This window comes from Vipera berus (assembly GCF_964194415.1).
Source record: "Vipera berus genome assembly, chromosome: 4".
Taxonomy (NCBI): domain Eukaryota; kingdom Metazoa; phylum Chordata; class Lepidosauria; order Squamata; family Viperidae; genus Vipera; species Vipera berus.
The window spans coordinates 101,513,862-101,532,395 of NC_138206.1; the positions used below are offsets into that span (position 1 = coordinate 101,513,862).

The 18,534-nt window shown below is 37.0% G+C and overlaps 1 protein-coding gene across 1 annotated transcript in view; it reads right to left on the minus strand.

Moving 5' to 3' along the window:
* The window catches only part of GPC6 (glypican 6), a gene marked incomplete at its 3' end in the record, with an annotated part of 887,239 nt that overhangs the window by 635,116 nt on the left and 233,589 nt on the right, over positions 1-18,534 (minus strand). Inside the window, exon 2 of the mRNA XM_081327646.1 lies at positions 1,271-1,429. Coding sequence (XP_081183772.1) covers positions 1,271-1,429 — 159 coding nt within the window. The remainder of the gene's footprint in view (positions 1-1,270; positions 1,430-18,534) is intronic.

Sequence of the window (18,534 nt, forward strand, 5' to 3'; positions counted from 1 at the left end):
GGAATGGGTTCCTTTAAACCTATTGGCTGCCGCCTAGTGGCCAACCATATAAGTAGCTGCGCAGAAGCCTCTGATTCAGTTCTGTTCCTGTTTGCCTCAATAAAGCAATGTTCCTGTTTGCATCCTCTCGTCTCGCTTACTGTCTCCAAAGAACTCACTACAAAACAGATTCATTGAGAAGAACATCTCTGCAGAAAGCACAGAGGACACTATCCTTCTCTATTGCTTTGAGTTTTAAAGAACACATTTCTGTGCACTTATGGAAGATGTGGTAATAAATGTAGTATTCCAGGGAACCAAGCAACTTTTTTTTTAACAAGGATTAAGATCTTGAAATTCTTCATCTTATTGACAAGTCAAAGCCACTTTTTAAATGTACGGTATTGTTCTTTCTATTTGCTTTTGTTTTGGAAGGGAGAAAAAAAAGGGGATGGGGTAGCTGGAATCATGACATAAAGTAGATTCAACATTGAGGATGACAATCTTATTGTAGATTGCAAAAGGTCTATAAAGCCTGCAGTGAGGAAACCTGGCTAATATCTTACATAAGCAGAGAATATATTCTGATATATTGATGGAAACAAGTTAGATGCACTGTGACAAAAAAGCTCACCAAGCTCCCATGACTTCCATAATTTCTTTTGCAAAATATAAATGATACTGTTTGGGCAAACACAGTGTATAAAAGGGAAAAGAAGTATTACGGTAACTATCTAGTAAAATAAATTGACTTTCTTCCACTCACTGTTTCAAATACCAGACAACACTTCAGGGTCTGAGCAGCCTAGTCCTTCACATTACTGCAATTAATATCAGTTACCACAAATAAAAAATGACAGTTTCCAAATAAACTCTTGCCCTAACAGGACAGTTTTTGAGCATGATCACCAATTGCCTTGAGTATACAGTTAACATTCTTGCCGAGTAAAGGCCTTGCTTTTTTTTTGTACACACAGAAAAAAAATCATAGTTATTTTCTTTCAAAAGCAGACTGCAGATCATGATTCCTATATCTCAATGACTTTTAAAAAAAGCACAAAAATATATTTCCTGCACATATAACTATATATAACTGTATGCAGAATTATGGATAGAAAAAAATATAGTTTAGCCATTTCTTTGAACGAGTTTGCATATGCATGGCTCTTTTTCAAATGGAAAGCATTAAGTACTGTATTTTAATCTCCTACCTTTATGTCCCAGTTGTTTCATTTATAAATAACAACACATTTGGCTTCTAAGAATAAGCAAAACAGAATCTACTACTCACCATCAAATTTCTTATGCCTCGATACAAATGTGGTACGGACAAAATGGCTTGTCTTCTCCATCAAATTCTCAAATTCCAGTTTGCTTTGCTGGCTTAGTTTGTCTTCCATTTCTGATGTGCAACATGTGTATTCCTGAGGACAGATTCTCAAGTGTTCCCCTGCAAGCACAGGACATGAATGCAAAGCATAAGAAAGAGCAAAGACAAATCCATGCATAAGGTCACATTCTGTCATGTACTGATATATTCAACAGGCATGTTTAACAATCAGTCTCCACAGGAGAATTTTATAATTTAAGGTGTCACTGTCAAGATAGAAGTCCTGTTCCTAGGACCTTCTTCTCTCCTTACTCACAGGACTATATGATAGAGCAGTGGTGTTGAACCTATGGCACACGTGCCAGAGGCAGCACTCAGAGCCCTCTCTGTGGGCACGCACACTGCCACCACTAGCAGCTCATGCAGGTTCCTTAGAGCGCCACTGCTGCCGCCTGGAGCAACAGCCCTGCCCAGCACAAAGCAGGCAAAATGGCCAGCTAGCAAGCTCAAGTAGAGGTGTTAGAGCATCGAGGTGGCCACGCCTACCTGGCCACACCCACGCAGTCTGGTGTGACCACCCTGGCCACATACCCCACCCTCCCTGAGGGAACCACAGTGGGCCACACACCCCTCCCTCCCTAAGGGAACCACAATGCTGATGCGGCCCTGGCACTTTGCAATAAATAAGTGAGTTTTGGGTTGTGGTTTGGGCACTCGGTCTCTAAAAGGTTCACCATCACTGGGATAGTTTCTCAATAAATCGTAGTTTAGTGACTTGTTTGGACTGGGGAAAGCCAATCTTTTAAGTATTTGTTAAGTATTTGTTGAAGACATGCATCAGGAAGGATTTAAGTTTGATTTTTTTCAAAACAAAAAAAATCTGTGGAATCTGTGCACATCGAGCTTCCTGCAATGCATTTTATTGGCAATAGTTAGCTATTAAATATTAATATGATATCAGCTGATTTCTTTTTAGATAATGCCAAATATATAATTATGAGTAGAAATAGAAGAAAAGTTTACAATTTTAAACTATACCGATAAAAATGCAGTGAAAACAGTAATGAAAGCCTTTGCATTTAATTCTCCAGATTATCCCTTGATGTACCATGCCTAGGTCTCTGCACAGCCCAGCTTACATTAATGCAATCTGCAAGTGGAAGCCAATTCTTTAACTTATGAAATTAAAATGCTCAGTTATTACATGAACTGTGACTTTCCAATTGAAGCTGTACTCTGGTTGTCAGAAATGTTTAGCTCAGCCTGCCGGGAGCAAAAAAATTCCACCATCGTGTACAGAAATATAACCGAAGGCTTGCCTCTTCAATAAGAACTGCTCTGATGTAAACTGTTTTCATTTGGGGTATAATGAATGCTGATGAAAATCTCTGTGTGCTCTTAAGTGGCAAAGCTATCAGCTAAGGGTTTATACCAACCTTCCCAATTTAGTATTGCACAGATGTGTTGGCAGTACATCTTTTGGAATTACCAACCAGCATTATTTAATCCCAAAATATCTGGGATGGGGGGAGCAGATTAGGAAAAGTTGTTTTTTTTAAAAAAAATTCACAGACATCAATCTGTTCCACTTGATCAATTTGGATATTTAAAATCACACAAATTCTGATATTTAAATTACTGATTACAGTACCACATAGATAAATACCATTTATTACCATATTTTTCCGTGTATAAGATGCTATTTTTTTCTGCAAACACCCTGTTCAAAAATCAGGTGCATCTTATACAAGTGCAGCGTCTTATACAGAGAAAAATAATGGTAACCTCCACAGCCCAGGACATGCCTGGTGCAGGTGTCAAGCCCCTCTGGGTTTGCCACTAACGGGAGGGGGAAAGATCGTTGACCAGCCAAACTTCCAGATTTGCCAGCTCAACTGTTTGGTGCTCCGCCGAACAGCTGATTGGCGCGGAAAAACTCGCATGTCAGAGTGTCTTATACAAGGGTGCGTCTTATAGAGGGGAAAATATGGTATTTCCTTCCTTCCTTTTGCCAAACCAGCTCATTTTCTTGGTCAGAGTTTCTAAACCTTTCCCTCTAAAATGTTATTTCACGATTGATCTGGATATTTACAGAATTATTTTGAAGACTGCAATTATGCTCTCCAGAAATTCATAGCATTTTACTTCAGGAAACTCTTTTTGCTCTCTGCTGTTATAACACTTACTGAAAAGATTATATGCTAGAAGTGGCACTGAATACAGCTGACCGGCTTTTCTTTCCCCAAAGGGTTTCCCCATAGAGAAATCTGATTGCTTTAAGTTATGCTGTGCCAGCACTATGCCAGAGAAAAATGAGAATTAATTCAGCCACTGCCCCTATTAAAACTTGATAAACTGCAGTGTTTCAGATTAAAGATGGTAGCTCTCTCTTCTTTCTCTTTGTGGATCATATTATATAAATCAAGTCCATCATCTGCTACAAATTCAACCTCTAGTGTTCCACCCCCAAATTTATTACTTTTCTAATCTTACATATTTCTGCACTTGCTTCATTTTGACAAGCTTTTAGTACAGGTTTTGGTAAAATCTATATATAGAACAGTACGACAGTTTATAAGCATTGTGACTTTATGTTCAAACCCAGATAATTGTGGTTATTCAACCACAACCTGCCTGTGAGGTCCCTATAATAAATGAAGCAGTCCTAAACATTTAATATTTTATCAAAGAATAACTGTTGTATTGTGAAAATGAAGTAGGTGAGGGTAGAAGAGAAATCTGATATGTGTTTTAATAAAAAGATTCCTAATTAACATTTCCTAAGGCATCAAGCAAACAAGAAAGTAGATATCCTTTGGTCACTCCACTTTTCAGCATTAGGCAATGACGTTCTTCACTTAACAAGTTTGTCAAAAATGCACACAAAATGTATACTGTAAAGGAACTGTGTGTCCAATGCTGAAATATATGAACAAGCATTTTATTCGGATATACTGTTGGCCAATATTAGGGATGGATTAACCTTTCAAATATGATTTTACTTAGCATCTATTTTTCAACACTAATTTTCTTTAGCTTATCCTGGGTTATCACATCCGTTTACATTGCTTTTCTAAAAGTTTCAAGATTGGTGTGTTGTGGTGGGGCTGAGGAGATTTTATGAAAATTTTGGAAAATGGATGACAAAAGGACAGTAATTTATATTTGAGCCAATGATTGATGGAGACTGGATGGGGAGATGATGGTACTGAGAAATATTTGTATTTGATGAGGAAATAGAAAGAGAAGTAAAATGAGGGAATGGCAAAAAAAAGAATGTCATGAGTAGTGAAGAAAGAAAGGAAAGAGAGTTAAAAATACTGGAGAATGGAAAACATGCTAAACCAACCAAGAGCCCTGGAGATGATTTTGGATGAATGGAGTTTGATGAAGCACTGGCAACTGCATAAGTCTGGTTTCTGGAAGTAAATAGCCCTAGAGCTTCCAGCATATTATTAAGCTTTGAAGGCACCACTGGATTTGGCTGCCTGGATATGAGAAGGCCAAACTTTTGGACTGGGCCTCAAGGCAGTAGATATGGCTTGGTAGTCTGGCTGCCCTACAGTTCCAATGAATGTTGCCTTATACATATATTCAAGTTTCTTAACTGTTTTCCAAATCTTCTTGTTTAGATATTTCAGTTTTTATTTTTCCATGAATAAATAACAGAACCACGAATACACATATTAAAAACATCTCAGGTAATATAACATATATATATATACACAGAAAAAATAGATAAATAGACAAAAATAAACAAAACCTTGTTTCACCTGTTTAATAAAAAGTGGATCATTTAATGCTGTATTTAAATACTATCTTGAAAAACAGTACCAATTTTCCTTATAACAATAGACATATTACTGTGGTGCAATCAGATATTGTAACAAGATTTATGTTACAATTATCTATCCATTCAGATCATGACACTAAAAAAATGCTTAGAAAACATGTCAGATGTGGAGTTGAAAATATATATATATATATACTTGAAATAATGTTTTAAAAGTGACCATATGAACACTTTACAAAATTAAATTCCTGTATAGAGGCATACAGGACCCTTCATATATAAAAAATAAATTTACCTGGAACAGTACTACAGCTTAATAAATTTTATAAAACTTAATTAAAATCTCCAGACAGAATCATTTGACCCAAAACTAAAATAAAAGTTATTCAAAATATCTAAGTAAAATATCTGGATGATCCTTATTAGGCCCACAGTGCAATTAATAAAATGTGATTATTAGAACATTTAGTCTACAATATGTCCTTTTGGAGCTATTATTATTTGTCCCTCTACAAATATTGAAGACTTGTTAATTAAAGTCATAACACTCTTGCAGTTTTTGAATTTCCACTAATATATATTTATCTGTTTCTACTTGGATTTCACTGATTTAATGATGTACACATTCAGAATTACAAGATGATAGATGACAGATGATAGATAAATAGATAGATAGATAGATAGATAGATAGATAGATAGATAGATAGATAGATAGATAGATAGATAGATAGATAGATAGATAGATAGATAGATAGATAATTTTATTTTATGCACTTTGTTGGAATTCTTTAATGAATAATTGAAATCTAAAACAGTAACTAAAGATGGAAGCTACTTTTTTTCATACTAGCTCACTTCTTATAATCTTGGCTACAGCATTTCTTTGGATTATGGGCAAGATAACTCTGCTTGTATTAGTGAATGTTATTAAAAAGAAAATTTGAAATGTGCAAAACTTCTTGTTGAAGGAGCTATATTCTACTTTGGTTAGAACTCTGATCAGCAGTCTAGATGGTGATTCCCAGGGCTAACAAATCTGGTTTGCAAAAATCTGGAATATCTCTAGTTGGGAGTAAAGAGTTGGCTTCATAGTATCACATCAGACTCAGAAATAAATTTGGAGATCATCTGGTCCAATAGCCTGCCCTACGTAGGAACCCCCTACTGCAGCAAACCAAAAAAATGTGCACCCAGTTTCTCTTTAAGAAGAATCTATAACCCCAACACACTCTGTCCCATTGCTGTACACTTTTACAGTTAGCAAAATGTTCCTGAACTGTAATGAAAATCTACTTCTTTGCAATTTAAACCCATTGTTTCTCGTTCTGCCTTCCCAAACAAGACTGAACAATTCTGCCCGCTCCAACAATTCCTGATAGTTTTTTGTTCCTTCCAGGTCCCTTATCTAATAAATGCCAACACAAAATCTATGATGTGAATATTATTACTGCTTGCCAGAGTTTCTCATTCTTTTATATTCTACCTCCAAATTTATGAGCATATTACCATCTGTGCTGCAGGTAACTTACAACTATCTTGGCATGGCTCTCTGAGCGTACAGTGTACATGTACATAAGACTATATGAGCTCTACTGAACAAAAGAGAAAGAGCATATATGTGTGAGTCTGAGCTGGCAAGCATTTGATCCAGCATTACACTTCTAAATGAGACCTAAATATTGTTTTTCATCCAGTAGTAATGAGTACAACAGGAAGGTACTGGTTGATATTGAAAGAGTAGGTCAAAACCACATTCTTGAACAATCAAGCATTAAACTCCTTTATATTTCACATCAAAAAATATGAAGAATGGTTGCAGGAATTGGGTATGGTGAATCTAGAGAAGAGAAGGACTAGAGGTGACAGGATAGCACCACTGCAGTATTTGAGGGGCTGCCACAAAGAAGAGGGGTCAACTTATTTTCCAAAGCACCAAAAGGCAAGACAAGAAACAAAGGATGGAAACTAATCAAGGAGAGAAGCAACCTGGAATTAAAGAAGAAACTTCCTAACAATTAACCAATGGAACAGTTTGCCTTCAGAAGTTGTTGGTGCTTCATCACTGGAGGTTTTTAATAAAAGACTGGACAGCCCCTTATCTGAAATGGTATAGGGTCTCCTGCTTGAGGAGGGGGTTGGACTAGAAGATCTCCAAAGTCCCTTTCAGCTCTATTCTGATTGATTGAACATAGCTTTCTGATCATTTGTAGTACTTTCCCTCTTTCTGCATGAACAGGGTCTTGTGAGAGGGCACATAAGCACACAAAGCTGTCCCTTATCAAGAAAAATCCAGACTCCATTTTTTATTCTTTATCGGGTCACACCTGAATCCTTGCATAACAACATCTTAGGCATATTTGTACTTTAAGTCCTTTGAGGACTTGGTGAGTATATACACATATATATGAATGTTGTTGTTGTCTTCTAATAGCAAGCACTTACAGAGCGCCTCATTGTATCCAAATCAAGATTGCACAAACATACAACCACCCTGCCTTGTAGAACACAGGGAAGAAGAGAAACAAGTATTTGGAACCTCTGGTATAAGAACACGGGCAATGACTAGAGCTATGGCTATAACACACGGAACTGTCAACAATCCACTTTTGACAACAGAAACCCAGAGACAACTATATCCCCCAAAAACGGATGCGTGACAACTCAAAGGAATACGGCCAGGCTCAACAAACAGACCGGTGATGCGCTCCATGAGCAGAGCGCAGAGACACCAAGAGTATAAACGCGATCTCCCCACCCCAGCGTTTCAATCCTGACGACGTTGGCAGTTAGCCAACTAAAGCTTGATATTTTAACAATAAAAACTGTTTTAGTGTTTCTTATTCCATCCCAGTGTTCACTTAGTTTGTTAATTTTAATATGCCTGGGATTTGCATTTTTAATCTTATCAAGGTGTGTGTGTGTGTGTGTGTGTGTGTGTGTACACGAGACTGTTAAAATGTTGATCTCCAGGATAAAATCTTTATTTTACACTGAGCTTTTGTCATTTTAACAGTCTCTTATAATTTTCTAAATGAATACACCTGGGACTCAGATATTTAAAATAATTACACACAGACACACACACAGACACACACACACACAGAGACACACACAGATAGACACACAAACACACAGACATATATACTTAGACATAGATCATAACATTAATAGAGATTAAAGAATAGAATCGCAGATTGCAGGGATGTTGGTACCACTAAAAGCAAAAAGTCTGCTGAATATTGAGAAGCTGATGATTTAGCATTCTGCCCAATATTCAAGTGAAGAAAATTGAAATGTCACTTCACTGGGCCAAAGATAGTTCCCAATGAACAGTCCACCTTGAAACCCCTTCTGCTTTACCAATTATCTTCTTTATAGCATATAACAATGTGGCAGGTTGCCTTGCTGAAACTGCTTCTGGCATTTAAATTGTAGAGGTCAACTTCTCTTCTTCAATTCAGACCCAGACATGTGATGATTTAAATTCATTCTATAGTAGTTTTGGGGCAAAGTGGTATTTTTCAAAACAGTTCTTTGCATATACAATAACCCTGTAATGTATTGGGCTTTATTGTAACACCATGTGGTGAGCTGGAGCTAGCTAATGGCTTCCAGCACCTCAGACACCCCGTCTCCAGGGCTGCTATTGGTTGCCCCTAGGCGGCATTAGGCTGCTTTAAACCTATTGGCTGCCGCCTAGGGGCCAGGCTATAAATTGCTGCAAGCTGCAGCCCAGTTCTCTAGTTCAGATCCTGCAAGCAAATAAACATGTTCATTGTTGAACTCACTCGTCTTCATTCCTGCGCAACAAACTCACTACACAACAAACCCTATCCATATACTGTACAGATACTGTATCCATATACTGTACTGTATATCCTAACAAATGAGTAAATCAATCTTTTTCATCTTCCTCATTCTCCCTCCCCCCAGCCTTTGCCCCCAATTCCTTGGAACCCTGCAATCACATCCCCTGCATTCATGTTTGTCCTAACCAGGGGAATAAGGAAAACAAAAAACCACTTTCTTCAGATACCTTTAGTGTTCCCTTAGGGGTTTGAGGTCAATTAAAAAATGAATGCCTTCCAAAACAGATTGATAATTAGTTAACAGTCTCTTCATTATGAGTCCCAAGGGAGACATTAATTTACAAGATGTCTGACCCAGTTGTCCTTGGGAAACCATCAAACTTGCAGAAATGAATGTCACAGCAAAACTGTTCATTTGAGTACAGCACAGGCTCAATAAAGCTGTTATGCTTGCTAATCCTGTTGCGGATCATCATCCTCTTCTGTTTTATTATTTTCTTCAAGGAAAACATTTTTTTTTAAAAAAGGTACAGTTAGATTTTATGAATATACAATGAATCAGATCATTAATTCATGGATTGGTAGATAGTCCCACTACCAAGTGGATTTGAAGTTGTTTCAATAACCATATCCAATGTATGTCCTTAATGGTAACGGCTCTATATCAACATGAGAGAGAGGTATCAGGGGTCACAAACTCCCAGGCTGTGGCCCACTACTGGGCCTTGAGCTGAAATATTGAGCAACAGTGCACACATGTACATCCACACTTGAACGAGCGGCATGTGCCTGCCGCTCATGCAAATGGAACTGCATACACCTGCTTACACGCCACTCATGTGGAACCATCCTCCATTACCTCCTGCCAGTCCTTAAAGTTGGAGAACTCTGATGTATATGGTGGGATATGACAGGGTTTTGTCCTGGACCCAGTGTTCTCTGATATTTTTATAAATAACTTAGGCAACAGAATAGATAGGATGCTCAATAATTTTGCAGGCAACACGAAGTTCGGAGGAGGGATTTCTCACATTTTCAAAGTTCAGTATCAAAGTTTAAAAGGATTGTTATATTTATTTTTATAAATCAGGTCTTTTTCTACAAAATCCAGTTCAATATCATGGGCAGGATTCTACACTTAGGTAGGAAAAAAATCAGATATACAAGTACAAGATAAGTTTTACCTGGCTCAGGGTAATATTTGTGAGAAGAATTTGAGTATCTTCCGGGTAGAACAGAGATTAAACATGAACTGAGAGGATTATGCAGCTGCCAAAAGAGCCAAAACATTTGGCAGCAAAGATTTAGTATCAAGATCATGTAAAGTGACTTGTTGGGCTATAGGCCGCACTCGTCAGTTTTCAGTGTCACAATACAAGAAGGATGTTGGGCAACTGGAAAGATTTCAGACAAGAATGAAAAAGGTGGTAAGGGGCTGGGGAAGTAAATCTTTCGAAGAACTTTTAAAAGAACTGAGTATGTTTAAATAAAGAAGAGAAGGCCAAAGACGTACAAGAAAGCAGGCTTCCAATATTGAAAGTGCTTTCACGGTAAAGAGGGTGTGGATTTACTGTATTTCCTAAGATGCTTTAGAGTAGGACAAAAATTAATGGGTGGAAGAGAGAAATCTAAACGTGAAATAGAGAATTTCCTGATTCTAGAAATTCTGCTCCTAAGAAGAGAAACAGTCTGCCTCTTGGAATCATGGGAGGTGTTCAAGCAAAGACTGAACAATCTTTGGGCAGGGGCTTGGACAAAAAGACTGTCAACTTTGCTTTTAATGATAGGTTTCTATGAGATCAAAAGTTTATGTATCCAGAGGTCACATGTCATGCTGTTATGAGTTTACATTGATCATGAATTAACATACCCATTTATGTGATTCATAAATCACGGTCCATGTTTTGTAAACCCAACATCCTTTAGTTTATTCAACAGACCATATTTCAATAAATCCTACTTTTCTACAATATGAATGTTGGATCTTGATTAACATACCTTGTTCTACCTCAGGACGCTGGCAACACGATCTAGTTTGTGAGCTGGTTTTGATAACAATTTGTCTTTCAGGGAATGGGTGGTCTCTTATCATGGTCAGGTTGCTCTTTAATTGTTTTTATACCCTCCTCTACCACAGTGAATATGACCTATTTGATCAACCCACTCCAGCAGCCACTATAGACCTACTGGGTTTCAAAAAGCTTGCAGAGTTCCTGAGATTCTGGTACATAATTCAACTAAGGCCTTAATCACTGTTTGGAATGAGAAGTGACAATGATCTTGGCCTGGATGGCTTTGTGTGGCCCTTTCTATCTGTTCATCTCAGGAAACCTCCTGATTTTTGGAGGATCTCCAGGAAATGAAACAGCAGAAGAGACACCTAGAGTCTTTTTGGAGTAAGACAAATAGCAAGACTGATCAAACAACACCCATGAACAGAGGGAGCCCTGATGGAGCAGTGGTTAAGGGCAATATTGCAGGCAAACTCTGCCCACAGCCTGGAGTTTGATCCTGACAGGGCTGAGATTGACTCAGCCTTCCATCCTTTTGAGGTTGATAAAATGAGGACCCAGGTAAGAGACCTTAATAAGGCATGGTAAAATGTAATTGTTGACCTTATTGTACTCACTGATTAGCAGTCAACAGCTCTTTGTAGGGGCCATAACCTCTTTTGGTAAAAGAAGCCAGAATCATATTCCAGGTACCAGACAAGCAATATAAATTTACATATGGAAATGGCCATTTAATAGCAGGAAATTTTTGAATAAGAGCAGAGCAGAAATGAAAAAAATAAGGTAAAGTTTTAAAGAAATCTACAGAATGGAGGCACTTTCCTTTTTCCTCTTATCTCCAGCATTTGCTATTAAATATTATACTACATCTTTATTTCTTACATCTAAGCATATTTCATCTTTTTAAAACCTATCTTTGTCAGTTTGACATTGCTGATGTTTTTCTAAGAGAATACCAAGCAACAAATTTAGTTGTTTAAATGTAATAAACAAGAATTAAAAACTATGGATATTCTCAGTCATCCAGCTCATGGTTGTCCAAAGGTGCTTTTTCAAGAGACAACTGGAAAAAGAAAAGAAAAGAAAAGAAAAGAAAAGAAAAGAAAAGAAAAGAAAAGAAAAGAAAAGAAAAGAAAAGAAAAGAAAATTAAAAGTCCAGCTGCCTCTTGAAAAAGCACCTTTGGGACAAGGATAAAAAGTGTATTTTTGCCCACACCAAAAATCTAGAGGTGGGCACCCAGCTTACTGACAGTGGAAAATACATTGCCCTCTTGCTTGTTCTTATTCAACAATCAGGGATGCAAGATGCAACATTGCTAATGGTAATCCATTTAAGCATATTGGAATTTATTCAGAAAATGCCAACTGTCATGCAGAGGAAGAAATTTGTAATTACAGGGTTTCTCTTTCAGCAGTTTATGAAATTTTCTTATTTCTATCAGATTATTTAATACAGCAACAGATCAAAATTGTATTCAGGGAGATCAAATAACCAGTAGCACTCATATTTAAACATGATTCCTTAAGACATGTACATTTTTTATTTCATAGGGTTTTGTTAACATAATCTCTTTTTTCCTATCGAAGCCTCCCAGGTTTATATGAATGATATTAAGGAAGAGGAAGACAGAATAAATAAAAGCAACAGCAGCATTTCAAGCTCTGCCTCTTTCACATAGAAAAGTTAGTCCAGAACTTTATTTGTAATATTCATATCTGAATATTAAATAAATTACAATAATAAAATAAGTTTAAATAATATGTCATGGTTCCGACAGATGAAACTCTTCAAAGAACTTTGATGCATTGTTTACCTTATTCGAGTAGCATAGCATTGGCACTTACATAGTTGAAGCCAAAATCTGAATCCCCCCCCTGAGCACATTAGTATCAAAGCACAATTCCCACCTCTAATTAACAGTCATAAATCACATACTCCAATTAGTTTGAAATGCAGGCTTTCCCTCCCATTCTCCAACCCCCAATTCTTATCATCTCTTATTTCAATAACCTTGGCTTACACACTAGGTAGAGTATTGTTATGTCTAGCTAAACTCCCATGCACATTCCTCCTCCTCCCCCCAGTATCATCTAATTCTAACTCTAATTCTAAGAGTAAAACATAAGAAGAAAAATGGTTCCATCTCCATATGTTGCCAAAGCAAAAAAATCTGATGTTAGCAGTGTTGACATAATATGCATGGTTGTGAAGGCAATTTTACTTTAAATCCAATGCTAATGCTACCCTGTTATTGTTTTTTTTATGATATCCCTGCTATTGGCAACTGAGAGTTATTGTATGTCCCCTCTATTCATTGGGGCCTTTTCTGAATACTGTGGAAGTTTTATTGATGTACCCTTTCTACTTCTCCTTGAAGACATCGTCTATACACGTCTCCAAGTCATGTTGTTCTTGAGCTAAAAACAGAAAACATTCTCAGGGCTAAGCAGTTTCTAAGAGTAGGAACCAGTGAAAAGTTACTGGAGATGGAGACTAGGATATTTAAGAGAAGAAAAATTGGTTGCATTTTAATTGCTTCATTCATCTGTTTTCTTTGAAAGGAAATCCTTCTAATACAAACTAAAAAAAACCCCTGCTGTTTGTGCTGTGGAAACATTCCCTAAGGTCCAACAATGTTTGTATCCACATGGCCCCTTAAAGTTACCAATAAATTGTTCCCATGTTGAAATGCTTGAAGAAATGGAATTCAATTGTTTTTTTTTTCTCTCCAAAAAATAAAAAAGTCTCTTTCTTAGAATCCCATGTACAATACACCACAGCATTACTGGTGAAAACTAGTGTGCATCACTAACATTCTGTCAAGCCTCATTAGAAATTGGATTACTCAGTCCATAATTTCAGATTTGCCATCTTAACCTAGAACATCAATTCAGACCATTTTTCATGACTGGGCAAAGAAACAGTCTCCTCAAAGAGGTTGGTTTCATTTTCCCCCTACCCGACCCCACAAATTATATAAATCAGAAGATTTTTTTTCCTTACTTTGTCTTGCATTTGTCTATTCTCAAGAAAACTCCTTCTTAGATCTAGAGGTTGGAATGTGTTAGTTTAAGAAAGGATTTTCTCATAAAGCTTTCTTCATTTGTAAGAGCACATTTTGACAGTCTAGTACCGACACAAGACATTTTGTGCTTTTGAAAATAAGTTCTAGAACATTTATTTTTTCCCAAAAGCCCTCGATCAGGGTTGCTTCTGTCCTGCTTCTGGTTTAGCAGTTCACTCAATGTCAAGCAGATAACAGCTGACAAGGAATGCAGACCAAAACAGAAGCTTGCCTTTTACTTTTTAACAGAAGCACACAGAATAGGCAAAATCTAGTCCAGAATCCTAAGATCCAGAGTTCAGAAATTAATGAATAGACTCTACTTGACCATCATGCAAGAATTAGAAATCTGATAGTTGGTTCCAATGAGGAAATCTTAATCAGGCTGCATCCAGCTGCCTTTAATCAAGTTATTTATTTTCTTGCTTGGCAAGAAGACTCAAAAAACTTTTTTGACCTTTTTCTTTGTTCCACTTCCCAGGTGTGACAGCTGGAAGACTAATTACTCCATTTCTTCAGGTGGTACATGTGTTTGATCAGTCTCATATGATTCTTGGTTTTGTATCTCTTCAGGCTGACATTCCACAGGTTCGGCTGGAGCCCCTTCTTCACCATCTGAATCACCTAAGTCTTGGCCCATGCCAAACTCTGGGGTAATAGGACTAACAATGGGCAGTCCCTAAAAAGTATTTTTTTAGAGGGAAAACGATGGTTGTTGTTTTTTTTTTGATACTGGGGAATATTCCAGGAGGAAGAAAATGCAGTTGGTTGTAAAATACAAAGACTCATTTACGTGGTCAATGTCACAGACTTTGGCTAACACAGAAAAAAAACACAGAAAAAAGAAAAACAGATGTATATATTTACTTAATATTATGTATACTATGCTGGCTTCTTTTAAAAATCACAGTTTAGCAATAAATCAAGCAATAAGTCAATTGATTCATTTGGATGCCCTAGTGCTATATATTTGCAGAAGATAGATATATTGGTTTATAATGAAGAAAATCAAAATGTAAGTGATGCTGACTGCCAGAGCCATTGTACATGAATTATGCCACAGGTCACATCCTCACATCCAAGAATTTTGAAACAAACTCTTTTGCTTTCAAAAGATTACAGAAGTTTACCCATGATCATTGGCTTCTGTTTTCTGTTATAATTGAAGTGATGTGGTAAAAAGAAAGCAAAACAAGCTAAATCCTTTACAAGATCTTTCAAGCTCAGAAGAAAACGGCTGAATGTTATGTCTCTGTTTACTCTGTCTACAACTTGAAATTGAGCCATTTTGCATTTAATGGAGCATAACCAGCAGGATCACTTCTCTGCTGCAACAAGGAGAAACAGGGCTGCAGACAAGTATTTAACATTTCCTGTTAATAATGTTGCCTTACTTCTTTAATATTATGAGACCTAAACTATGAGACCTTAACTATGTAATGTGTAGCTGACTTACCTTTTATTTTCTCTGTGGGAAACATGAAATAACGCAATCTACATCAAGTCCATTAATGTACAAAAAGAAAACTAAATTTGCCCCAGGTTGCTGTAAAAAAATCACTACTAATACATCCACATACAAAGTTTTTATTTTGTTGTTGTTGTTGTTTAGCTTTCAATCTCATTTAGTACCAGACAGGGATATCCATAGAGTGTGGGTCAAAAAAAAAAATCAAGACAGCCGCCATAAAGGTGTGATCAAAAATCTGAGCATTTGGTAACTTCTCTGCTCAAAAATCTTTCCTTTCTGGAGACTGGATTAAAATTGTCTAGAATTGATGAGCCAAGAACTCACATATACCACTTCTTCCCTTCAGAAGCTGATGGATCCTCTGTCAGATCTGCCATCTCATCGCTTCAGCCCTGCTTCAATTTGATGGCATCCTGCCATAAAAGGGGGGGGGAAGAGTAGAGGATATAGGGAGGGATATAGGAGGGATGACAGGATGACAGGAATCAGAGGTGTCAATCCGAAACAAAAGAAAATGATTGAAAGATCCAAGGACACAAGGGTGAGAACAGAATGCAAACATCCACCAAAGAGGCACTAAATTTTAGAATGGTTACCAAAACACCTAGTTTGAATACCATTGGAGATCAATGAAATGACCAAGTGGGAAGGACCCAGGAGAAATAAAAAATCACTGGGGTTTATACAGGAATATTCAGATCTGGCTTTGCTTATGTTGTAACCATTTGTGTTTAGTAAAAGTATAACTGTCACTACAAAGTAGTCGAGGGTCTTTTTTTCCTAAATGCCCATGCTGGGACAGGTCTGACACCCTCATGGACCCATCTACAGTACATGTCACTTTCCAGTCACCGTTACTACTCAAGAGGTACAGGAATCTAATAAGCAGGTGCCCAGGTTTATGTATTACAGAAAACAAATTCTTGGTTTTTTCCTGTACAGTATAAAAACATGGGTATTCACAGGACAGAGGTTATAGAAACAGATGTTTTCCTATCCCAAATTGTGCAAGTCTTCAGAAAGATGTAGAATGGGGAGGGTTGGGGAGAGGGGAGGGGGTTGGGAGGGGTTTTGTTTTGTTAAAAATAAAATGTATTGTAAAACTTTTCAATAAAAAAAGAAAGATGTAGAAAATATGGCTAAAAAAACTAGAAACAATAACCAACAGGAACTCAAGTCAGTGAAAATTATATAACACAATCTTTACAATAATTTGACACTTGTCAAGGCATGCTTTCTGCCTATTCAGGAATACCCACAAGATATGGTCAAAAAAAATATGACATGTGTGAGTTCCGGCACCTTTTTCTTTTACAAAAAAAGCACTGTCTGTATCTATTTAATAAAGAACCTTGTGTCATGCAGCAACAGAACAAAGTTGCAAAGTGGTGTCTCAAAATATGTAAATAAATATCAGTGAGTAGTAATTTCATATTAATTCAGAGTCAGGTTGATATCCAAGCTTTGTTCGATAACATACTTTTGAGATATGGAGCAATCATATCCAAGCAAAAAGCCTTAATTGTTTCATCAGTGAATGGAATTTCAGAAAGGCCATTTCCATTACAAGAGATTATATTATCAGCAAAAGTCTTGTGAGTTGAAACAGACAGATAATACAGCAAGCAAAGTTCATAAAGGCAAAAAATGTGATCAAACATGTTGGTCTCATATTGGCACAATGTATATCCATCTGTCTACAAGGTATTAAATCTAGAAGAAATTAAATAATGTTTTAAAGCACTCCACAGAAAGTCTTAATTTAAATCTATGAGTTTAATCAACTTTCCCCATTAGGATTTCACTTAATTTTCTAGAGCAAAAGGTATTTTGTTCAAACTAAATACTACTACTATGCTATTATATTTAGTAAATTGTTATACAGTTATAGATTATTGGCAATTTTTTATTTATTTATTTTTCATATTTCTGAACCAACCATCTCAAAGAGGACTCTTAGTGTACAATAAAACTTCAAAATATAAAACAGTATATAAAAATTAAAATGTTAGAGTTAATTTTTTTATATATTAAGGTAGCAAGAATAATTAAGCCCTATTGAAAATTAGTTGTCAATGGCAAAGGGAGGGCTCTCAATGCACCAACCAACCTGACAACCATGTGCCCCTTTGGGGCTCCCCACATAAGTCTACAGAGACACATTTTAATTCCTTTTCAGAAGCCCAGGAGAGACTTCTGGTGAAAAGATGAACCAACTGACTACACACCCAGGGAAGGATCCCTGAGAGTTTTTTCCATGGAATGTAGCTTCTTCAACTATCAACAGAAGGAACCAGCATTTCTTTAGTTTATATGAGTCTCCTGGGTTAGGGAAAGACCTAGAATTATCCCTCTGATACAGCAAAGCTCTGCAAGTAGCTTCAGGAGCTGTGCTTCGAAGCAGCCTGAGAGCAGAAAGCTGGGGCGGAGCAGCAATCAGTTCATTGTTGAATAAGCAGCCATTTTGGAATTTATTTTTTCAAATGGACAGTAACATAAGGACTTCCAAGTTGAACATCTATAAATAACTCCAGATGAAGAAGCACCTAGATCATTTAAAACAGAGGTACCCAAACTCTTCAGCTCATCAACTCCTTCATGACATTTCAGATTGTTCACTAATACCCAAATATTTATTCTATAAAAATAATTTAATAAATTCTCCAATAGTGCTACGAATTATAAATAACAAAATAATGGATAGCCCATCAACCTGGGGTCAGTACTGACCACTTTGGAGTACCCTGATTTAGAAGGAATATCACCCAAATGCTCCCAATCTCAACCTGATAATTATCAGGACTCCTAGACAAAATTTCAGTTTTTTCAGCTGAGTGGCAAATCTAGAGCTTTGTTCCTATCACATGCTCTAAAACGGGTGTCAAACTGCTGGCCAGTTGCATCCTGCAGAGACCACGCCCACCCCAGCTCTTGCAATGCAAAAAAAAAGTCATATACGTCATGACACATCATGTGACACAGTGAGTTTGACACCCATGCTCTAAAGCATTACTAAGGAAAGGCAGAGTATGAGCTAGTTGGTGATTAAACACAATGGTGTAATTGGATATGAG